The sequence below is a fragment of the Ranitomeya variabilis genome, chromosome 6, assembly GCF_051348905.1.
Source record: "Ranitomeya variabilis isolate aRanVar5 chromosome 6, aRanVar5.hap1, whole genome shotgun sequence".
NCBI classification, from domain to species: domain Eukaryota; kingdom Metazoa; phylum Chordata; class Amphibia; order Anura; family Dendrobatidae; genus Ranitomeya; species Ranitomeya variabilis.
Window position 1 is genome coordinate 62,619,050 of NC_135237.1, and position 13,704 is coordinate 62,632,753.

Below are 13,704 nucleotides of genomic sequence, written 5' to 3' on the forward strand. Positions count from 1 at the left end.
TATTCTATGCTTTCATGCAACAGCAAAAGACGGAAGGTTTTTGTTTTACCATGTGAAAATACAAGGTTGAACTGGAATAATTTGATATTTTCCATTTTCTTTACACATTTTTTTAATATGAAACTAGAAATTTCATAATAGCTGGAGGCGTAACGTAACAGAATGCGTCACCGCTCCGGACAAGTCTGTTAGTAAATAAGTGTATTCCTTATAAAATTACAACCCCCAAGCACTTTTCCTTAGTATTCTGCTTTCTGCTGTTCCTCTTGAAATGATATGAATAAATTGATTGACAAGTCAGTGCCAACATTTTGCCAGATCGATGGGTCCTTACAGTCTGGCATTGTCCGCAATTGGACAGTTACTATTTGGACAGTGTGCACACGGCCATGATAATCGGATGAGTGCTATGTTGTTCTATGAAGCTGTCGACACGTCCGATTTACCTCCAACAATGGGATGGCACTGGTGTGGAAAAAATGGGACCACACTCTGATAACATCTGAGTGCGGTCTGATTTTCATTGACTAGCAATATAGAGAAAGTGGAGAAACCTTATTTTTCTCCACCTTCGAGAAAATCGGATCACACCCTGATCTTACCCTGATCTCACTCTCTGCTCTCACTCTCTGCTCTCACTCTCTGGCCTCAGTCTCTGGTCTCTCTCTGGTCTCGCGCTGGTCTCTCTCTGGTCTCGCGCTGGTCTCACTCTCTGCTCTCATTCTCTGCTCTCACTCTCTGGCCTCACTTTCTGGTCCCTCTCTGGTCCCTCTCTGGTCTCTCTCTGGTCTCACTCTCTGTTCTCACGCTCTGGTCTCACGCTCTGGTCTCACGCTCTGGTCTCACGCTCTGGTCTCACGCGCTGGTCTCGCGCTCTGGTCTCGCGCTCTGCTCTCACTCTCTGCTCTCACTCTCTGCTCTCACTCTCTGGCCTCACTCTCTGGCCTCACTCTCTGGCCTCACTCTGGCCTCACTCTGGTCTCTCTCTGGTCTCACTCTGTTCTCACGCTCTGGTCTCACGCTCTGTTCTCACGCTCTGGTCTCGCGCTCTGGTCTCACTCTCTGCTCTCACTCTCTGCTCTCACTCTCTGGCCTCACTTTCTGGTCCCTCTCTGGTCTCTCTCTGGTTTCTCTCTGGTCTCACTCTCTGGTCTCACGCTCTGGTCTCACGCTCTGGTCTCACGCTCTGGTCTCACGCGCTGGTCTCACGCGCTGGTCTCACTCTCTGCTCTCATTCTCTGCTCTCACTCTCTGGCCTCACTTTCTGGTCCCTCTCTGGTCTCTCTCTGGTCTCTCTCTGGTCTCTCTCTGGTCTCACTCTCTGTTCTCACGCTCTGTTCTCACGCTCTGGTCTCACTCTCTGCTCTCACTCTCTGCTCTCACTCTCTGCTCTCACTCTCTGGCCTCACTCTCTGGCCTCACTCTCTGGCCTCACTCTCTGGCCTCACTCTGGTCTCACTCTGTTCTCACGCTCTGGTCTCACTCTCTGCTCTCACTCTCTGGCCTCACTTTCTGGTCCCTCTCTGGTCTCTCTCTGGTCTCTCTCTGGTCTCGCTCTGTTCTCACGCTCTGTTCTCACGCTCTGTTCTCACACTCTGTTCTCACGCTCTGGTCTCACGCTCTGGTCTCACGCGCTGGTCTCACTCTCTGCTCTCATTCTCTGCTCTCACTCTCTGGCCTCACTTTCTGGTCCTTCTCTGGTCTCTCTCTGGTCTCTGGTCTCACTCTCTGTTCTCACGCTCTGTTCTCACGCTCTGGTCTCACGCTCTGGTCTCACGCTCTGGTCTCGCGCTCTGGTCTCGCTCTCTGCTCTCACTCTCTGCTCTCACTCTCTGCTCTCACTCTCTGCTCTCACTCTCTGGCCTCACTCTCTGCTCTCACTCTCTGGCCTCACTCTCTGGCCTCACTCTGGCCTCACTCTGGTCTCACTCTGTTCTCACGCTCTGCTCTCACTCTCTGCTCTCACTGTCTGCTCTCACTCTCTGCTCTCACTCTCTGCTCTCACTCTCTGCCCTCACTCTCTGCTCTCACTCTCTGGCCTCACTCTCTGCTCTCACTCTCTGGCCTCACTCTCTGGCCTCACTCTCTGGCCTCACTCTGCTCTCACTCTCTGCTCTCACTCTCTGGCCTCACTCTCTGGCCTCACTCTCTGCTCTCACTCTCTGCTCTCACTCTCTGGCCTCACTCTCTGCTCTCACTCTCTGGCCTCACTCTCTGCTCTCACTCTCTGGCCTCACTCTCTGGCCTCACTCTCTGGCCTCACTCTGGTCTCTCTCTGGTCTCACTCTGTTCTCACGCTCTGGTCTCACGCTCTGGTCTCGCACTCTGGTCTCGCGCACTGGTCTCGCGCTCTGGTCTCACACTATGCTCTCACGCTCTAGTCTCTCTGGTCTCTCTCTCTGGTCTCACTCTCTGCTCTTACTCTCTGCTCACGCTCTGGTCTCACGCTCTGGTCTCACGCTCTGGTCTCACGCTCTGGTCTCACTCTCTGGCCTCACTCTCTGGCCTCACTCTGGCCTCACTCTGGTCTCACTCTGTTCTCACGCTCTGCTCTCACTCTCTGCTCTCACTGTCTGCTCTCACTCTCTGCTCTCACTCTCTGCTCTCACTCTCTGGCCTCACTCTCTGCTCTCACTCTCTGGCCTCACTCTCTGCTCTCACTCTCTGGCCTCACTCTCTGGCCTCACTCTCTGCTCTCACTCTCTGCTCTCACTCTCTGCTCTCACTCTCTGGCCTCACTCTCTGGCCTCACTCTCTGCTCTCACTCTCTGCTCTCACTCTCTGGCCTCACTCTCTGCTCTCACTCTCTGGCCTCACTCTCTGCTCTCACTCTCTGGCCTCACTCTCTGGCCTCACTCTCTGGCCTCACTCTGGTCTCTCTCTGGTCTCACTCTGTTCTCACGCTCTGGTCTCACGCTCTGGTCTCGCACTCTGGTCTCGCGCACTGGTCTCGCGCTCTGGTCTCACACTATGCTCTCACGCTCTAGTCTCTCTGGTCTCTCTCTCTGGTCTCACTCTCTGCTCTTACTCTCTGCTCACGCTCTGGTCTCACGCTCTGGTCTCACGCTCTGGTCTCACGCTCTGGTCTCACTCTCTGGCCTCACTCTCTGGCCTCACTCTGGCCTCACTCTGGTCTCACTCTGTTCTCACGCTCTGCTCTCACTCTCTGCTCTCACTGTCTGCTCTCACTCTCTGCTCTCACTCTCTGCTCTCACTCTCTGGCCTCACTCTCTGCTCTCACTCTCTGGCCTCACTCTCTGCTCTCACTCTCTGGCCTCACTCTCTGGCCTCACTCTCTGGCCTCACTCTCTGCTCTCACTCTCTGCTCTCACTCTCTGCTCTCACTCTCTGGCCTCACTCTCTGGCCTCACTCTCTGCTCTCACTCTCTGCTCTCACTCTCTGGCCTCACTCTCTGCTCTCACTCTCTGGCCTCACTCTCTGCTCTCACTCTCTGGCCTCACTCTCTGGCCTCACTCTCTGGCCTCACTCTGGTCTCTCTCTGGTCTCACTCTGTTCTCACGCTCTGGTCTCACGCTCTGGTCTCGCACTCTGGTCTCGCGCACTGGTCTCGCGCTCTGGTCTCACACTATGCTCTCACGCTCTAGTCTCTCTGGTCTCTCTCTCTGGTCTCACTCTCTGCTCTTACTCTCTGCTCACGCTCTGGTCTCACGCTCTGGTCTCACGCTCTGGTCTCACGCTCTGGTCTCACGCTCTGGTCTCACGCTCTGGTCTCAGTCGCTGGTCTCAATCTCTGTTCTCACGCTCTGTTCTCACTCTCTGTTCTCCCGCTCTGCTCTCGCGCTCTGCTCTCGCGCTCTGCTCTCGCGCTCTGCTCTCGCGCTCTGCTCTCACTCTCTGATCACACTTGGATCGGAGTGTAATTAGCAAAATCGGAAACAATGAGAGGAAAGTGGTTTTGTGACCCTAGCCTAAGAGTGTGCGAAGACACCTCCTCCCACCTGGTAACACCCATTTGTCAATGATAGATTTCCAAAAAGAATATCATAGATAATGCACAATGTTACATTCTAAATTAGAAATGTTAGGAGATCTGACAGCTCCTCTCAGCCAAGGTATGACAGTAGCCTCTTTACCCCGCCTAGCTACCCCCCCAGCACTCCAGCTTTGTGCACATTGCCATTTTGTGGCTTGGTGTGTGAGCTGTATATTAAGAGGTTGAGGCTTGTATCCGATCTTGTCATTTCACAGAAAAGCCTTTTACCAAAGTTTTTTTCTGAGGAAAGTTTTCTTGATGCCATTTGATAACATCTGAGCTATAATACAGCTTTATGGATGAGCCCTTGATTGGCAGCCTGGAGTTCAGAGCTCTTTGGCTTTTTCTTGGCCTCCTCCCTTGTAGAACAATGCATTGTCTTGCTGTCAGTCGGATGCATTTCATGACAGCAACTGAATGTTAATATTTTCAGAAACTGTCACTGCTCTGGCATAGTCAGAGATCTTCTAGACTTTTGACCCTTCTTAAATGGAAGCTGTCTGCAAGTTTTTGTTATATAATCTGAGAGCAGCATGATTTAGGGGAAGAGACCATGATTCCAGCAATGTGTCACTTGCTGGTCTGCATGCTGTAATATTTGAAACAATCAGTTTTCCCTATTGCAGATCTAGCAGTGCTAAGAATGCTGAGCCTGTATAACCCCACCCACACCAGCTTTCTATGTTACACTGAACATTGACAGAGAGCTGACAATCAGTGGTGGTGCAGGGTTGGACCAGGAGGCATGAGACACCTAGTCCTGTAGTGATAATATCCTGCTAATAAAACACTGATTGTATTGAAACAGTCCAGTAAGTAACACATCACTGGAATCAAGGTCTCTGCCCCTACATCATGCTGCTCTCAAATTGCATAGCAGAAATCTTGTAACAGATACCCTTTAACAGTATATGAAATGCCTCATTTAACAATGTACCATAGATAGTCTCTCTATGCCCTTATATGTAATCCAACGATAATCGCTTCAAAAACTTCAGAAAGTTGCAGTACTAATATATTATCCAAAAACGATCCGTCACCAAACTCACCAAAGTGAAGTCATCCATTTAAAGTATTCATGGCTCCTTTTCAGCCATGTTCCACAGAGACACTTCATCTGCGCCTATTACGAAACGGAATGTCCCCGAAATATCTCGACAGGTCTTATGGACTGACTTCATTTTGGTAAGATCAGTGGTGGATCTTTTGTGTGTCATATATGTGCACTGAAACTTTTTTGAAGGTTTCTGTATAAAGAAATTTTGAAGAAAAATACTTTGTATCAGTGTTTATTGTTGTAGTCATAAATCTGAAATTACAGCAGGGCTAGGAAATAAATAAAACATAACTTTTAATATGTTTGCTTAAAAATAAAATCAGCCAGTGTATACCAAGGACAAACAAATATTAATATCACAAATTGCAAGTGCTCATGTTTAACAAAAGCACTTGCACTTTGTGATATTTAATATGTGTTTGTCCTTGGTATATATTAGCTAACTTTTGTTTTTAAACAAACTTATTAAAAGTTTTATTTATTTCCTAGCCCTTCTGTAATTTCACTGTACCTTATTGGTTAGGTTTAATTGGATCAGTTACAATTTCTGATCTTTTGATGATTATTGTAGTAATAAATCTGTCATAAGATATATCAGATCGGTGCTTGAATGGAAACGCCGCTGTGAGTAGCATCATAAGAGTAAGTCCACACGTTTTGGAAAAGGAATGCCATCATGGTCGCCCCAAGTTCTCATTGTCCTGTCTGCATTGATAAAGTGCGGAGTTCCACAAACTTTTTTCTGAGAACTTCAAGTAGACATCTTGCAGAGAACTTGATTTCCGCATTGCAGCTCCCATCCATTGCCTAACTTGCTGCTGGTCGTAAACGAATGATTTCCGAAAGAGTCAAAGACCCCAAGGAAGTGTTCTCATGTCATATACTTCAACTTTAATAGTTTTTATGCTATTACCCCTTTCCTTACTCTGAACCACATACACCATGACCCACTCAGACTTGTTTAATTGCCTCCACTCCTCGTTTAACTACCTATTTGTTCTCGTAGGTGGCCCTCGTTTTTCCAAATAATGATCCTGCTGCGTTTATGGTAGCGTTTTATGGCTGTCTATTAGCTGAAGTTGTTCCCGTTCCCATTGAAGTGCCACTTACAAGGAAGGTGAGGTGCTGTGACCCCATTACTGAATGCCGCCATGTCGTTAATACTGTTAATAATAGTGCCGTGTTATATACTGTAAGAGATTTCCAGCCTCAGTTATGGTGGTCAGAAGATCTGTATGAAAGAACCACTAACTTTTCATAGGAGTTGGTATAATATCGGGAGCAATCGTGTCATTATCTTCAGATATGCCATATTTAATAGAAAAAAATAACACTTTTCATAACTGCTTACGTCACTACCGTGTGTTATGTTGGTGGCCATATAGCGCACCTCCAACATTTGTGAGCGTAGAGGTCTGTTTAAGTTTTGTAGGAAAAATCTAAGGTCCTACGAAGCTGTGCTGATCTCTCATCCAAACTAATGGGAGGTGGTTTGTCGGCACTTACTATTTGCATGGTTTTAACAGTGAAGATGCATTAAAATCCATGCGAAATAAAGTCTAAAAGGAGCACTACTTTGATGAATGATGTTCTGTCCTATGCCTACTGTAGGCCCTCATGGGCGGGACACGACTGAAGGATTCTGTCTTTGGTCTTGTTTGAATCCCTAACCTTTAAAAGTTCCCATCAGTCTTGGAGTGTTCCTTTTTAAGAAGTTAACTTTTTTTTTTTTTACTCAATAGGTAGTAAATCATAAGTGATCACCAGGTTTAAGTTGCCACCAGACACCATTTATTTTGGCTTTCTACAGTCTAAGATTAGTGGTCATTATACAAACTAGAAGGAAAAGGTGTTTGAAGGGCTGTGAAATGGCCAATCCTTTGGTGGTCCTACTCTGAATGATCAACTGATTGATGGGAGCATGCTGGAGACACAGCGCCAGACGTTTAGTAGTGGCTGTTTGCGGTATTACAGACTTTTCAATTGGACACAGAGAGATCTAAAATTAATAAATATTAAAAAGAAAAGTACTGGTAATCCGATCCGTCCAATTGTGGCGTTACTGGTCCACCATGTAATTTGTATAGAGGCCTCCCAAGTCTTCCTAACAGAGAAGGATTGGGGACTTTGAATTTCAACACGCAACCATATTGTGTGGGGGGAGTTGGAAGAGATGAACGAGTGGCAGACAGATATCTGATTCGTACAGCCATCTTATAGATTGGTCATCATTTGGACAATCCCAGATAACACGTTTAAACCTCATAGTTATATTTATTTTAATTCCCATCTGAAACTTCATGTTCCCTTTTATTTATTTCAAACCTATGTGATTTTGGAAATTTGACTTCAAGAAGTGTTTGCGCCTCAAACACAATTTTAAATTAATCTAGAAAAACTGATCTGAGATGAGTGTGGGTCTATTTTAATGTCACTTTTAATGTCAATATTCACGAAGTCACTGTGCATTACATAGATGAAGAATTGGCTTCAGTCCTCCTAGCTCAGCTTGGTGCTGCGGGGCTGACAGAAGTCTGTGAGTGTTCACATAGACATGTAGCCCGCGGCAGAGAAGATGGCGAACGGCGAGATTATCCTAAAATATGCATCTTGCAGCAGAGAAACACATCACATTTGTCATGTTTTTTATTCCTCTTCTTCTCCAATGTAAATTATGCAGCTAATTTTGTATTAGATAATGTTTTTGCTTTGGATATTGTCTTTTGGCTCAACGATTGACTATAGGATGGCCTGATATGTGTCGCAGTGCCCGCCTATTAAGGTACCGTTACACTAAACGACTTACCAACGATCACGACCAGCGATACGACCTGGCCGTGATCGTTGGTAAGTCTTTGTGTGGTCGCTGGGGAGCTGTCACACAGACAGCTCTCTCCAGCGACCAACGATCAGGGGAACGACTTCGGCATCGTTGAAACTGTCTTCAACGATGCCGAAGTCCCCCTGCAGCACCCGGGTAACCAGGGTAAACATCGGGTTACTAAGTGCAGGGCCGCGCTTAGTAACCTGATATTTACCCTGGTTACTATTGTAAAAGTAAAAAAAAAAAAAACACTACATACTCACATTCTGATGTCTGTCACGACCCCCGCCGGCGTCCACAGGGTTAAAACTGCTTTCGGCAAGAGCGCTGCTAATATGCATGCGCTGCTGCCGAGAGCTTCCCTGCACCAAATGTGTCAGTGCCGGCAGTAACAGCGGTGACGTCACCGCTGTGCTCTGCTTTACGGCCGGCGCTGACACAGTCAGTGCAGGGAAGCTCTCGGCAGCAGCGCATGCATATTAGCAGCGCTCTTGCCGCAAGCAGTTTTAACCCTGTGGACGCCGGGGGACGTGACAGACATCAGAATGTGAGTATGTACTGTTTTTTTTTAACTTTTACAATGGTAACCAGGGTAAATATCGGGTTACTAAGCGCGGCCCTGCGCTTAGTAACCCGATATTTACCCTGGTTACAAGTGAATACATCGCTGGATCGGCGCCACACACGCCGATCCAGCGATGACAGCGGGTGATCAGCGACCAAAAAAAGGTCCTGATCATTCCCCAACGACCAATGATCTCCCAGCAGGGGCCTGATCGTTGGTCGCTGTCACACATAACGAGATCGTTAGCGGGATCGTTGCTACGTCACCAAAAGCGTGACGTTGCAACTATATCGTTAACGATATCGTTATGTGTGACTCAGCCTTTAGACTTTTTTATGGTGTCTAAAATGGGTGATACACATGCTGTATATCAACACAATCAGTAAACACCCCTGATAAGACACCCAAAAAGCAAGGTCAACTAAAAGCCGAGATCCTCAGATCAGGAACAGGACAGACAGTTATAGGACATTTCATAACCTTCCCAAATTATTATGAAAAAACTATTCAGCACATCCTGCATTGTACTACTGTTCCCAATTTATTACATATTTTAGGAGTCTGAGTCGGTCTATTTTATACCGAATCCGACTTCACAGTCCTGCAATACAATCAAAGTCATATTCCGAATCAGCATCATAAGCCTAATATAAAACAGTTCAGATATTGTTGGCACCAAAATCACTGTATACTAGTGTAATAAAAAAAAATAGAGTTTAGAGGTCCCAACTCCCAACACATAAATGACAATCCTTTATGCCTATATCAAATAATATGTACAGGCACATAAAAACAATGAAATTCCCCCATATTTTGAGTGTAGTGAACAAAAGCAAGTTTACCGTTATCTTGATGTTGCAGCTGAAGTCAGCTAACCATGCAGCTCTTTGGTTCTTGACACCTTTGGAGACTTGGTATGAACTCTTTGTTTCTTGATGTTCTATGTTTCCTTTTCTCCAGGATGCAGGGAGCCAGCAGATTGGTTTTTTGTTAGGAAGCTGTGGGGTTACTGTGGCCTTGACTAGTGATGCCTGTCATAAAGGACTGCCAAAGAGTCCTACGGGGGAGATACCACAATTTAAAGGTGAGGATCTAGAAGCACTTGATTGGTGAATGTTTTATGCTTTTTTTGTCAAAAAAAGGAAATGAAATGATACAGATGCTTTGTTAAAAGGCTTTTCATGTGTAGCCATGCAGTAGTTTTATACAGTATGGCAGGTTTAGTACATTGATTAGAAGAAATAGTCCCAGCGTACACTGTGAGCCAGATAGCAGCCATAATCCATCACAGGAGAAGTCTCAAGTTGTGCTTTAGCGTTATGGCTCTCTTTATTATAGGCAAATGTGACAAATCCTAATGGATCTGATTTATTTATAACTGGGCCATTAGAGGATCCTTAGAATGGATCCTAACATTAGTTTTATGTCTGACTATTATGGCCAACAATCCGAACACGTATGGTGGATGTGTTGGCGTTACCATCCTGGCATACTACAGATTTCACTTTTCTAGTGTAAAAAAACATTAGGCCAAGGCTTTTATTTCTATAGCAGCCTTTTTACCTTTTTAATTTGCATTATTTTTATGGTGACTTTCTAAGTATAGTAAGTGTAACAAAATTCCAAAATGTTCCTGAAGGTTATAGGACAGTGTAAGGACATTGGAGCGTTTCTTGGATACAGGTCCACTACGTTTCATAACATATACAGTATAATATAATTTCCTTGTTATGTTTTTCCTGCTAACAGTATACTGAAATACCATTTTTAGAAGTATTGGTATATACCTAAGATATGTGTCACCAACTAATGTGCCTCCGACGAATCCTCGCAGATCTTATCTGCATAGACAATCTTCCCATAGTCTTGCTATAGAAACTAGAATACTAAACCATGAACTTTTCATTAGGATAATAATTGTTGTTGTTGTTTTCTTGTTTGTTTTTTATCGAGAGAGCACTTGCTATTTTTTTTACTTTTTTGTTTTTTTCCCTAAGGCTGGCCAAAGTTGCTTTGGTTTGTCACAGAATCAAAACACCTATCCAAACCTCCTCGTGATTGGTTTCCACATATCAAGGATGCAAATAATGACACTGCATATATAGAAGTACGTATGTAATGGCGGCATCCTGCCACTTCTGTTCAGCATTTATACTATGTATATTGAAGCAGGTTACTTCCCATGAACTTGTATACAAAAACCTAGACCCTTCTAAAGACATTCTAAACAAATTCAGTATTATAGGGAATCTGTTAGCAATTTTTTTCAGGAACCCTGATTACAGTGATGCATCACTTAGTTTACTGGGTGCAGCGGTTGTGATAGAATCACTGTTTTCTCTGCTGCAGATCTAGCAGAGCTCGGAATGCTGAGCTTTGTATAAACCGCCCACCTCATAGCTTTCTGTGTCCATTGTATAGTGACAGAGAGCTGCTGAACAGTGCTGGGGGAGTGGTTGGACTAGGAGGCACGAGGCCGATTGTCATCTAATGATAATCTCCTCCTGATAAAACACTGTATTGAAACGGCAAAATAAAGCCTAGTAAGTGACACATCACTGAAATCAGGGTCTCCCTGAACGAGGGGTCTTTAAATAGTATTGGTGTTCTCATACAAGTCAAAGTGACCATTTGGACCCCAAAGAGGGTGCAATCACCCACTGTCTATAAACTGGGTCTGGTGTTATCAATTTATTTATTTTGCTCACTTATATAGCGCCATCATATTCCGCAGCTCTTTACAGACATCATCATCACTGTCTCCATCGAGGCTCACAATCTAGATTCCCTATCAGTATGTATTTAGAGTGTAAGAGGAAACCGGAGAACCCGGAGGAAACCCACGCAAACATGGGGAGATCATTTGGCTTTACACCTAGGACCCCAGTGCTGCAGAGCAACAGTGCTAACCACTGAGCCACCTGTGTATTACCCATCTATGTGACTACTACTGAGCTGTGGTACCAGACACAGCCTATGGGCAATGGTGGCACAAAAACAAAGGCAACATTTATAGTTTTTCTAACCTCTTTAGGCTCTGATTTATTGATTATCTCTTAGAGTTGGATGTCGAGGTGCGGAAAGCTTTTTTCTTCCTGTGGCTCTTTCCATCCATCTCTCATCAGCTTCTTGTGACAAAAGATTATGTTGTTCATTACCTTCCATCTTCTAGCTTTTACCAACACTGATTCATTGTAGCAAACCATAGTGATCCCCGAGGTCTGTTAGTCATTCATTCATTCATTCATTCATTCACAGCATATGTCAAGGAAACGCAACATATTGTATAGTAGAAAAAATATTAACTTTTCATTGTAAAATTATTCAGAGCTCTTGTGTATTGTACGTGTTGTGCATTTATTCTGATTGTATGTGTCTTGCCCTTCAGTATAAAACATGTAAAGATGGCAGCGTGCTAGGAGTGACGGTGACGAGGATAGCGCTCCTTACACATTGCCAAGCGCTCACACAAGCCTGTGGATACACGGAAGGTAAGCAACGCTCCTCTTACTGATATCTACAAATGATAATGGAACTTTTGATTAATAGAATTAGATTTTTTTTTTCTTCCATTTGCATCAAGATTAGTGATGAGTAAGTATGCTCGGTAAGGTGTTATCTGAGCATGCTCGTGTGCTAATAGAGTGTCATTGACGTGCTCAGAAAATATGTTTGAGTCTCCACGGCTGCATGTCTCATGGCTGTTCGACAGTCGCATCACATGCAGGGTTTTCCTAACAGTCTAACAGCCACAAATCATGCAGCTGCAGGGACTCGCACATAATATAAGAAAGCGCCCAAGATACTCGGTGAACACATGAGCATACTCGGATAAGACATTATCCGTGCACGTTCGCTCATCACCATTTGCTACTTTTTTTTTTGTTCTAATGAGCTGGCCATATTTGTGATGCTAAAACCCCTGCCGATAGCTAGAAAAAAAAGTGGAGGTAAGTGTAAGCACTTAGTTGTCTGTAGGTTTGATTAACTTGGAGGAGACAATTTCCCATTTTACATTTGGGGAAAAGCCTACTGATGTTACACCAGTATTTCTCCTTACAACCACCCTTTACTCATTCAGTATTGTTTAGGGCTGTCCCACACGTCCAGATAATTCCGGTACCGGAGTTATCCGTGTCCGTGTGCCCGTGAGCTCACGTAGGCCATACGTGCGGCACACGTGTGCCGCCCATGTGCCGTGTGGGTACCACACGGAGCGTGTGGTACCCACGCATGTGGTACACTGCATCGTGCTGAAGCCGCGATTCATATCTTCTGTGCAGCAGCGTTTGCTGCATAGAAGATATGAATAATAGTGTTTAAAAGAAAGATCTATGTGTCCGCCGCCCCCCCCACCCCCTGTGCGCCCCCCCGCTGTTCTGAAAATACTCACCCGCTTCCCTCGTTGGCTGTCGATGCTTCCTGGTCTGACCGCGCCTTCTACTGTATGCGGTCACGTGGGGCCGCTCATTTACAGTCATGAATAGGCGGCTCCACCCCTATGGGAGGTGGAGCCACCTATTCATGACTCTAATCGGCGGCCCCACGTGACCGCATACAGTAGAAGGGGCGGCCAGCACAGAACACTGCGAGGGAGGCGGGTGAGTATTTTCAGAACAGCGGGGGGGCGCACAGGGGGTGGGAGGGCGGCGGACACATAGATCTTTATTTTAAACACTATTATTCATATCTTCTATGCAGCAAACGCTGCTGCAGGGAAGATATGAATCGCGGCTTCAGCACCATGTGGGGGGGACAGCGCTTACTGTAGCGCTGTCTCCTGCACGCCACACGGACTGCACACGGAGAAGGTCCGTGTGTGGTCCGTGTTTTACACGGACCCATTGACTTTAATGGGTCCGTGTAATACGTGCGCTCCCACGAACACTGACATGTCTCCGTGTTTGGCACACGGAGACACGGTCCGCAAAAAATCAATGACATCTGCACAGATGCATTGATTTTAATGGGTCTACGTGTGTCAGTGGCTCCGGTACGTGAGGAAACTGTCACCTCACGTACCGGAGCCACTGACGTGTGAAACCGGCCTTAAAGAGTAAGGTATCGCGCTAAACCAGACTGAAGATATGGGTCCAACACAACCCCAGCACGCCCACAGACCGCCAACAGTGGAATCAGCCAAGCCGATAGCAATCACACACAGAGGCAGTGAAAAACACTTACTCCTTACCTAGGTCGTGGGAGATAGTGCCAATAGGAGTAAGAGCCGGCGAGTGCTGTTGCTGGGGGTTCTGAACATCCA

At 45.8% G+C, this 13,704-nt stretch overlaps 1 protein-coding gene across 6 annotated transcripts in view; it reads left to right on the forward strand.

The window, feature by feature from the left end:
- Positions 1 to 13,704, forward strand: part of DIP2C (disco interacting protein 2 homolog C) — a 467,742-nt gene that overhangs the window by 322,456 nt on the left and 131,582 nt on the right. For all 6 annotated transcript variants that reach the window (XM_077268558.1, XM_077268561.1, XM_077268555.1 and 3 more), the window contains 4 exons: positions 6,059 to 6,169; positions 9,402 to 9,525; positions 10,439 to 10,548; positions 11,830 to 11,932. In XM_077268558.1, coding sequence (XP_077124673.1) covers positions 6,059 to 6,169; positions 9,402 to 9,525; positions 10,439 to 10,548; positions 11,830 to 11,932 — 448 coding nt within the window. The remainder of the gene's footprint in view (positions 1 to 6,058; positions 6,170 to 9,401; positions 9,526 to 10,438; positions 10,549 to 11,829; positions 11,933 to 13,704) is intronic.